This window comes from Rhea americana, unplaced genomic scaffold (genome assembly GCF_003343005.1).
Source record: "Rhea americana isolate MKP2758 unplaced genomic scaffold, rheAme1 scaffold_830, whole genome shotgun sequence".
In the NCBI taxonomy this organism is placed as follows: Eukaryota; Metazoa; Chordata; class Aves; order Rheiformes; family Rheidae; genus Rhea; species Rhea americana.
Window position 1 is genome coordinate 4,467 of NW_028187013.1, and position 9,677 is coordinate 14,143.

The following is a 9,677-nucleotide window of genomic DNA, read 5'->3' on the forward strand; positions in this document are numbered from 1 at the left end:
GAGAAAGCACGGAGAAAATTTTGGAAGGGGGAGGGGGGGGGAAGGGTGGATTTCAAGACAAGAAGTTGTAAACAAAAACTTACATCTGGCTGTGGAATGGCATACTGTCCTTGAATGGTATAGGCCTACAAAAGGAGGAAAACAGTCCTATTAACAACCATTGGACAGCCACCCAGGGACAGACAGATTTCAACTAGCCAGGAAGTCAGAGAGCCAAGGTGGAGAGTTCTCTGGGGCGAGGGAAGTGGGGCAGGGAGAGGCAGGGGACGGATAATGCTGTAACAAGCAGTTTCTAGTCGGGAGGTTACTCGAATTGGCCTTACGTGGCGGTTACAGGGAGGGAGTGGACAGTATGGCGCCGTCCCCCCCAAAAAAAGTGGCAGACAAACAGAACGGCTGGGATCTTGATGAAGATGTATGGTGTGGTGGAGTCCGACAATGCTTCTAGCCCTGCGCCCCCCGCCTCGCCGACAGGGGAAGATCTCCAACGCCCGCCAGCCCTGCTAGCTCCCGGCCCCTCCTTCCCCGGCCCAGCAGCCCCCCGAGAAGTCCCGCTCCGAGTCCTCTTGTCACTCCGCACGCCTAGGAAAACGTCACCGGGCAAGCTAGAGGTAATGCTGGAGCTGGCTACCGATGCTAGACAAGGCAAAGAGAGGCATTCGGGGGGTAACAAGGCTGAGTGCCTGACCTGCCAATTCCATGTCTTGAGGTTAAGGGACAGCCACAGACTTCAGATTCCTCCTGAAGCTACCCAGAAAGGGCGAGTCACTGGCTGGGGCCTGGCTGGCTAAGGTGGGGGGCCGGGCAGGGGGGGTGGGATAGGAAGGGGAGAGGGGGGTACACAGCCTCACTTCCAGGTCACCGGAAGAACTGCAGCCCAGGCTGGAATTGGCCCAAGTTCGTTGCCATGCAGTGGCTGCCGGGTGGCCTGCGTGAGGAGAGGTTGGTGGGCTCAGAGTCCAGTTCCCAGTGGACAGGAGTCCACAGCACAAAAGCCACCGTGACGGTTTTGGGGACGGGGACGGGGATGCCACCCTTGTTGGCAGTCTCAGAGAGGCCAAGGATTGAACGGGCCGTGGAGACTGAACTCCCCTCTCACCTCCTGAGGTGGTCCCTCCAAGTCAGAGTTGAGGCACATGGATGGGGCGGTGTGGGGGTAGCTCGCACTGCCGCTGCTGTACCTGTCCTGTGGATAAATTAGAGGACTTCAGTCTCCAGGGCTGTCAATCCGAAACCTTCCGCTAACACCAAAGTCACATCGACATTAGCTCTGCTTTCGAGGGCTAACCCTGCTCTACGCACGACTCTGAGCTGCGAGACAGAGCACAACACCACCAGGAGCGGGCCCGGACGGCTGCATCGGGCTGCCTACGGCCCTGGGCCAAGGGAGAGGGGCGGAAGAGAAGGGTGGGTGGGGGGGTGGAGAAGAAGGGAAGGGGAGGGGAGAAATGCGTGGCCGTCAGAAGCCTGCTCCTCACTGCTCTAACGGGGAAGGCGACCTGCTCCCGCGCCACGGGGGGCACCGTGCGGTACGGCCCTCCGCTCGCAAGAGGTGCGGGGGCACGGGCGTACTCGCCAGGCGCTTCCCCCCGGGTGCAGAGCGGCAGGAGAAGCTGTCGGAGTTGGGGGGAGGGAGGAAGGGGGGCTGACCGGGTTTTGGGGAAGGCAGGAGAAGGCAGGGAGGGAACGGGGGAGGGAGGCCGAGGCGAGGAAGGGGACAGCGACAGGTCCGTCCCTGAACAAGCGTGGCGTGCCAGCCTGGCGGGGGAAAAGAGCGGGCCAGCCCAGGACGTACAGCGGAGCCAGGCCCGGCCCTCGGGGAGGCCRTCAGCAGCTACCCCCCTCCCTGCCTACGGAGCCGGCGCGGCCTCAAGTCCACGACGCCGGATCTTGCCTCAGCTCCGGCCGAGCGGGCGCCCGGGGCCGGCTAGGGGCTCCGGGGCTGCCCGYGGCCCCGCGCGGCCCACCCCAGAGGGGCCTCCCTGACGGCATGAAGACAGCCGACGCGTCCGAGCGCAAGTCGCCACGTCTCTCCGAGCGTTACGGCAGCCCTGGGAATCGCGGGGCGGGGAGCGAGCGACCCACACCCCTGGCCTGAGCCCTCCTGTCTCGCCTACCGGCCCAGCAGCCCRGAAGGGACCGTGGGCAAGGACACCCAGCTGGCACCTGAGCGGGCCAGGAGATTCGGGGCTTTACGGCAGACAGGATCCCAACGGAGCCCTGTCGCCTGTGACAGCCACAGCAGCATCTCACTCCGTGGCTGTGGCAACGGCCAGCTACCTGCTGCTGGCACATCCCTGCGGCAGGACGGCAGGAGGGGAGAAATGCCTCCAGACCAGCTCAGCAAGAGAGGGACTAAATCCCAAATTACTCRATGGCTACTCCTATCTGACGCCCTCCCTTCGTGCGAAATGAGGYCTTTCTGCACCCTCATCCCTGATCCTACCCAAGGCACAGGCTAAGCCTCGGCACCCCAAAGGCCAGCCCCAGAGAGCAGAGAGGGCCCCCAACCCTCTAGGGCCAGTCACCCAGATGGGTAGCACCAAGTCTTCCGACAGCCAGCCCCAGAGAGAGAGAGAGAGAGACAGAGAGAGAGAGAGAGAGAGAGAGAGGCAGAGACTGGATTTGGCAGCTGGAGCCTTGGTCTGATTCAAATTCCCACCATCACAGTGGTATTTTGGCTGGTTGCTTCAGGACTCTTCATCAGTCACTCCCACAACCACCACCTCCTCCTCCTCCCCAAATAACCCCCTTCCCCACCTCTGCCCTCTTCCATCCCTCAGCGAGCTCAGCGAGGAAAGCTCGGAGCGGGCTCTGGGAGGCCGAAGCCAAGCAGAGCCGCTCCGCGCCAGGGGAAGCGGTGTGGGTGACAGGCACGCAGAGCRGCTGATGTGCGCTGGCAGTGTGGCAGCTTGGTAGACACCCTCCTCTCCCCACCCCGCACCCCACAAGCAGAGGAGAGGCCTTACCTGACCGCCTGCAAAGATGACGGGAGAGCTGGATGGCTTGGGTCGGTAGGGGATGGTGACGCCCTTCGGGGGAGACTGGGTGACGAGCAGAGAAAAGAGGTCAGACACCGAGCGCTGCCGGCACCAACGATCCCCTCCCCGGACTCAAGACGAGGCTGCACCCACATGCTAACGCTCTGCTTTGGGTTTAAACCAGCCATTTAGGAGGACACAGAGCCTGGGATGAGCATCAGCACAATCCTGTCGCTTCCCCATCCTGGGGAGCACAGCACCAAGAGAGGAAAACCGGGGACCAGCAGAGCAGCACTCGAGGGAGGCTTAGGACACTGCTCTGGGACAACGGAACATGCCTGCGGGATGTCACCCACRGTGGGCAGCACTACCGGTCACCGCTGGGCAGCGAGCAGCCTTGTTAGCTAGCAAGAGGCCCTGAAGGACTGGCTTGACCCTGGTTTTAAGCAGCTTCTGCCCAGTCTAGGCTTGGCTGGACACCTCCAAGCCTCACCTGGATGAGGCTATAATCCCCAACTATCCCTTTATCCCCCCCCAGCAGCGTTTTCTCCAGCCTCAGCGGTTTCTGTTTGCAGTGACAGCTGCAGCCAGACAAGGGCACCAGGGACCCCTCTCTCACGGGCTTCCCTGGGGGGAAAAACGGCCCTGGCCCGGGGAAGACCCTACCTCAAGCATGACGACGCAGATCTGTTTGACGCACTCGATGATGGACTGTGGGATCCCAGCAATGGTGATGGCTCGCTCGGTCGAGTTAGGCAGCATGTCTCCTGCCACCTGGACCTGTGCCCCTGTGCTCTGCAAAGTTCAGGGTTAAAAACAGACCGTCAAGTCTTGGGGAGGGCTCTAACCTCACGGTATCCAGCAGCCTCAGCAACAAACCCCATGGCTGGGTTATACATAGCCAAAACTGTCCCCCTCCTCCCCTCAAAATAAAGTTCTCTTTAATCCTAGCTGGAAATACGGTCGTTGGGAGCCCAGGGCAGAAAAGCAGGAACGGGGTTGCAGCCTCTCCCTGTAACCCAAGTCAAGTCCATCTCCACAGCAAGCAAAGCTGGACAGAATTAATCCTGCGGCAGTCAAGGGTCAACAGCTCCCAGCACTTAGTGGCATTACATGCCTTCCTGCCAGAGCACCCAGGGCTTTTCAGGCCTCACGGCACGCATTCTCACCCGCCACCAGCTGGAAAAAGRCTGGGGGAGGGAATCAGAGCCTAGAGGGAACAGGAACCCAGGCATCCTGCTCCAGGGGACAGCACCAGGGCAGGAGGGTCTGCCCCATGCCAGACACTGCCTCGAGTCTCAGTTTCACAGGCACTAAAAATACAAGGAGGTCTTTAAAAAGACCAAGTGATGCTATGTCTCTACTATGCAGCGCTGCCTGGGGTGGGGGCGGACGCAGGGACTTGTCCTTCTGCCACGCTCCTGGAGAAACCCAGGCCTCATGCAGTCCCCCCCACCACCACCACCAACCAACACGCACCTCTCGTATCTCTTTGATCTTGCAGCCTCCTTTTCCAATAAGGGAGCCGCACTGGCTGGCGGGTACCACAAGCCGGAGGGTGACCGGGGGCCGGCTGGCAGCTGTACTGTTGGTCATGGAGCTGCTGATGTCCTGCGAGGAAGAGGAGTTACTCAGAGGAGCCCGCCCGGCGCAGCGCCCTCGCTGAAATGGCACGCGGGCAGGCGACGTGCCCAGCGGAGGGGCAGGGAGGATGAGGCTGGCACGGGCAGACAAGGCCAAGGTGACCCCAGGGCCCTCCCGATCCCGTTTCACAGGGCTTCGTTAGCGTCCCAGAAGTGATACAGTCACAGCTTGGTGCAGCATGAGGATGGAGGAAGGCCATTTACAGCTCTCTCCACAAAAAAAGGGGGGTTTAACCCCCAAATCCTATGCCAGCAGCCCAGTGCAGAGGCAGTGACAGAGTCAAACCACAGCTGAGCCGCCCTCTAGTACAGGGACAGGCTGTGCTGGYGCTCAAGGCCACGAGCTCGGTGCTAGGAGGCTGTCGGGGACCCGCAGCAGACACAGCTCCCCGTTAAGCACGGAGCCTCCCGTTTTTAACGGCAGAATCAAGGCAGGAGCGGCTCGGGGCGGGAAACAAGCCCAGCAATGATTATAGCAGTCATGTGTCAGCAGGGGGAGGGGAGGCACAAGGCCACGGCTCAACTGACCTACTAAAATAAAAGCATTAACTCAGAGCCCAGCRCTCAGAGCGCCTGCAGCCAAGAGCCACGCTCGGACGGGCCTCGGACAAGGACCCGGCGCCGCTCCGGGGAGCTGATCCCACACCCAAGCTGCTCTGACAGTTCCCAAAGCAACTTAATAGCAGGAGCCGGCCCACATCCGCCTGCTGCCAGGGCAGGAGCCTTGCGGAGGAGCCCTTGGAGGACGTCAGCTCTCAGGTTACAGCAGTAACAGCTCCGGGCTCRGCAGCCTTCTAGGCAATTGTTTGAGCAAGGAGAGGGGGGAGAGGACAGGCTTCAGCTCAGCGACAGATTTGGTGGCATTGGGGCAGGCCCCTCACAGGGAGGGACCCCAGATCAGAGGGGAGTAAAGGCCACGGGGTTTTCACAAGCCCCCAGGAAAGGTGAGGGCCAAGGAGCTCTGTCCCGCAGCACCCCACACCATGCCAGGCGAGCTCAACCTCCCAGAAGAGGCAGAGCCRGCCAAGAAGCTCTTCATCATCAAGGCCACAAGCAGGCTTTAACGCCAGTAGCCASGATTCAGGTTATCCGGGATCAACACCCCCCAGAAAAGTCACCTGGATTCAACAGGGGGACACAAGAGCCAACCTTGAGGCAGCTCCTCCTTCAGCACGTGGTGGCACCCCGAGCTCCCCTCCTCCTTCGGGAGGGGACAGAGCCGAGCGCTCGCCGCCTGCCGAGTCACCAAGCCTGGGGACYGCATGGCAGAGAGGAACTGGCACTGCAGGACGGTCCACAAGGGCAAGCAAACCCAGCAGGCTTTCAAAGCCCTGCTCCCAGGGGCGACTCGCCACGACCTCCTTTAAGCTGTTTAACTTGTGGCCACAGCCTGATTTTTAGCCCAGAAAAGCCCCCGTGGGGCTCTGGCTCTCAGATCCCAGCTGCTTAAGGAGGGCTGAGCACACACCGAGGTAGTATCACTATCTACTCTCTGTACCTTGACCCTGCTCAAGGCAGGGCAAAGATCAGGCCACGCTAAGGGAACATCCCCATCCTGCGCAGGACGAGCTTATCCTGCCAACCACGCTGCAAACTACCCGTAGAAAACTGGTTTTTCGCTCATGCTCCAGCAGCCTGAGCTTTCCCGCAAGCTCTGGGGCCAAGCACGGCAGTGGGGGGGCAACACTGCCCAGGGGCCATCGCGAAGGACGACCACGGACAGGGCTGCAGCCTGGCGACGGCTCCGCAGCACGGGGCTGGTTGGGGGGGGGCGGGGGCGGGGGGTGCCCCCGGACGCACCTCTTCCAGTTTGTCAATGATCATCGCAAATGCTTTGAAGATGGCATTGGTGGGTCCAGCAAGGGTGATGATCCGTTCGGGACAGTTCCCTTCTGAGATGTTAATGCGAGCACCGCTCTGCGGGGAGAAAGCGAGCGGACGTCAGGGCGAGCAACCCCGCTTGCCCCCCCCCCAACATTGTGAACCCCCCCCCAGCCCCCCACAAACCCACCCCGGCAGCAGCAGGTCCGCGCGCCCGACCCGATTTGCGCGCGGGGCGGTTGGGACAGCGCGGGATCCCCCGGGATCGCCCAACGGGGCCGGGGAAGGCTGGCTCGGCTCCCGGCAGCCATCTTAGCCTCCTCGGCTTCCTGCCCCGGCCYTGACTACATTTCCCAGCATGCCTGGCGCCCGCCGGCTCCCATCTGCTGCCGGTGCCGCTGGCATCGCGCTGCCGGCGGATTCCTGGCGGATTCCTGCCGAGGACGGCGACGCCGCGGCCCCCCCCCAGCTGCCCCGAGGCCCTTCGGCGGCCCCGCGGGCTCCCGTGGCCCCGTGGGTTCCCCCCACCCCACCGCGGGCTTCCCCCACCCCGGCACTCACCTCCTCGCGCATCTTCTTTACGGACTCCCCTTTCTGCGYGGAGGGAAGAGAAGGGAGATGCGTTAACACCCCGGTGGGGCAAGGAGGGGGCAGAAGGGGGCAGGGGAAGGGGTGAGGTGGGCAGGAGGAGGCAGAGGAAGGGGTGAGGTGCTCCCTTACCTTCCCAATGATGCTTCCGACCTCCTGGGATGGAAACAAAAGCAGCCATTAGCAAGTGCTTAAAGAACTCCCAGCCTCAATAGTCAAGCCCAAGCAGAAGTCACCACCAAGGGAAGCTGAAGAGCTCTTTTTTGGGAAAGATGCTCATTTCTAAGCCAAAACAGGTTCCTTGGACTCCCCCCGCCCCAACTATAACCTTGCCCCCCCCACCCACACCCCAGCCACACAGGCACCTCCGCTCCCAGCCAAACTCCCTGCTCAAGTCGCTCCTCCCCACCCCTAGTTGTTGTTGTTTTTTTAATTGATGCACCGAGCTTTTAAAGCACTGCTTCAATCGTCAGGAGATATCCAGGACCAGGCCCGGTGCCAAGGAGCACATTCCTAGCACCACCAGCTAATGGCTGTAATAACGAGGCAGTTCAGAGACGCTGGCCTGATTTGATTTACCGGTGCCGAAGAAGAGGGCCAGCCTCCATCCGGGTTACCGGAAGGGCCATCCCCGCAACCCGGCTGAGGGGGCTTTGCCGCCACCACCACCACCACCACCCCCCCTCCGCGGTCGCCTCCGGAGGGGAGCACGAGTACCTTTCCGTGCATAAGTAGTCGGATGGTGAGCGTGACATTTAAACCACCTTCAATAACACCGGTGTCCATCTTGAGCTGCGTTCAGTTGAGTCAGGCTTTGTCAGTGGTCAGATCTTTGGTCGCTGGGCGTTAGAAGCTACAAACGAGAGAGGCGCCGTCTTTGAGGTGTTTTTCCAACCCTCCCCTGCCGCCACCTCTCCCGGATCTGTCCCCGGCTGATTTCTGACACCAACAGCAGCCGCCGAGCGCTCCGGAYGTCGCTATTCCGGATGGAGTCAAGCCTCCCTCTTTTTTCTCCCTCTCTACAGCCCCCCTGGCAGGTTTAGGGTCACGCTCCCCTCCGCGTGGCACCGACGAGGCGGTCAGGAGAGCCGACGCGTGCGTTTCGGCGCCCCGCCTGACTCCCAACAAGCTGGTTCTTCCGCGAGGTGCTTGCCAGGGCAGATCTGCTGAACTGGCGTTGAGCAACCGCCCACCGCCGGTGCCGGGAGCCGGGCTCGCAAAGGACTCGCTCGTCCTCTGCCGCCGCGAGCGCCTCCCTCCCACGGGGCCTCGGAGCTCCCGCAGACCAGGGCTCCAGCCATCCCCGCGCCTCGCGCAGGGGCTTCGCCTACAGCTTCGAGGACTTGCCCCTGCTTTGAGGCAACGCTCCTTAATCTAGTTTTTATAAACTCTTCCTCTGCAGCAGTGTGTAGACACGCACCAGACTGCCCCGCTTCTAAACTAAAAGGTAGTTTAACTCGCACGGGGAGCTGAGCTATTAAGAAAAGTTTTCTGTGCTCTCCAAATGCACTTTTAGAGGCCTTTAAGACTAGTTTCCAAGTTGATTTAGTCAAAGCAGATAAGGCCACATGAGCACACGATCAGGTTTCAAACAACCTGCGAACTAAAGTCGACAGCAGTTGCAAAACACCACGGTCGTCCAGAGACCAGCAGCACCGCGGCTAATCATCCGTTTAACTTCAAACCCTCACTTCAGCCCCGCTCCGCTTTCATCAGCCCAGCTCGGTACGTTGTCCAGCTGGTCAGCGCCTCATCAAAGTTTAACCAAGCCTGGGGAAGAAACAACCCAGGCAAAGCGGGGCAAGGGCGGGGGGGGATTAATCTCCAAGGGGATCGTGCCAACTGGGCAGCACTGCCTTGCTCCGGGTTAATGCTCTTTTAGGGGAAGCTCCTGGCACAGTAGATTCCTGCCGCAGCAAGTAGTTAYGGCCTCAGAAAACTTTGCATGACATCCTGCTGGATAGAAACGCACCCGCTTCCTAGTTTGGAAAGAAGGGCCCGGGAACTGGAGTCTGGCAGCRGCAGAGCTAAGCAGAGAAATCTAGACCCGAGCCCACGAGTTTACTGTTTACGAGCCTGCCGGTTCACCGGAGGTGGCAGGAGTCTTGCTGGCACCGCTGACGTCTCTACGGCTTGAGCCCACTCCTCCTCCCACCAGCTCGGCGAACCGCCGCGTCCCACTTCCCTCTAGTTAACATTAATTTGCTTTTCTGGCAGCGGTTCTGCCAGTCTGACAAGCTTCGGTCAGCTACAGCCCGCGTTGCTCAGCACGGAGCAGCCCAGAGGGGACAAAAGGAGACGRGCAAACCTGCCAGGGGGTTATTTAAAGGAAGAAACGAAGCCGCGTGGGGCGGGCTAAGGCYGTTGCGCAGCAGCAAGTCCGGTCAAGGCTGCTTCCTCGTAGCAAAGAGCAGGAAAATTTCCCCCCAAACTTCTCCTTACCTCTGTCCGGGAGCCCTGCCCGCCCCCAAGACCCCGTCACCACCGAGCCAACACGTGGAGGGCCCGGCCCCCATGCCCGTATCCGGATCAAATGCCAACCCAGAGCCCTCCCACCGGAGCAGCCCAGGATCCCGGCTCCAAACTCGGCTCATCCTTGGAGGGAGGAACCGGCTCCTGGGTTGGGGGATGGCAGCTCCAAACC

General features: G+C 61.0%; 1 protein-coding gene across 4 annotated transcripts in view; it reads right to left on the reverse strand.

Annotated features, from left to right (window-relative positions):
- The window catches only part of PCBP2 (poly(rC) binding protein 2), a 9,777-nt gene extending 1,864 nt beyond the window's left edge, over positions 1-7,913 (reverse strand). Inside the window, exons 1-10 of one of the 4 annotated variants that reach the window (XM_085323264.1) lie at positions 7,751-7,913; positions 7,166-7,189; positions 7,007-7,039; positions 6,425-6,541; positions 4,461-4,592; positions 3,648-3,776; positions 2,970-3,044; positions 1,100-1,186; positions 863-928; positions 84-125 (exon numbers count right to left, since the gene is read on the reverse strand). In XM_085323264.1, coding sequence (XP_085179390.1) covers positions 84-125; positions 863-928; positions 1,100-1,186; positions 2,970-3,044; positions 3,648-3,776; positions 4,461-4,592; positions 6,425-6,541; positions 7,007-7,039; positions 7,166-7,189; positions 7,751-7,819 — 774 coding nt within the window. In that variant the 5' untranslated portion in view covers positions 7,820-7,913. Of the gene's footprint in view, positions 1-83; positions 126-695; positions 748-851; positions 929-1,099; positions 1,187-2,969; positions 3,045-3,647; positions 3,777-4,460; positions 4,593-6,424; positions 6,542-7,006; positions 7,040-7,165; positions 7,190-7,750 lie in introns of those variants that run through there. The other 3 variants (XM_085323265.1, XM_085323266.1, XM_085323267.1) reach the window with 3 other exon arrangements.
- Between the last annotated feature and the right edge of the window lie 1,764 nt (positions 7,914-9,677).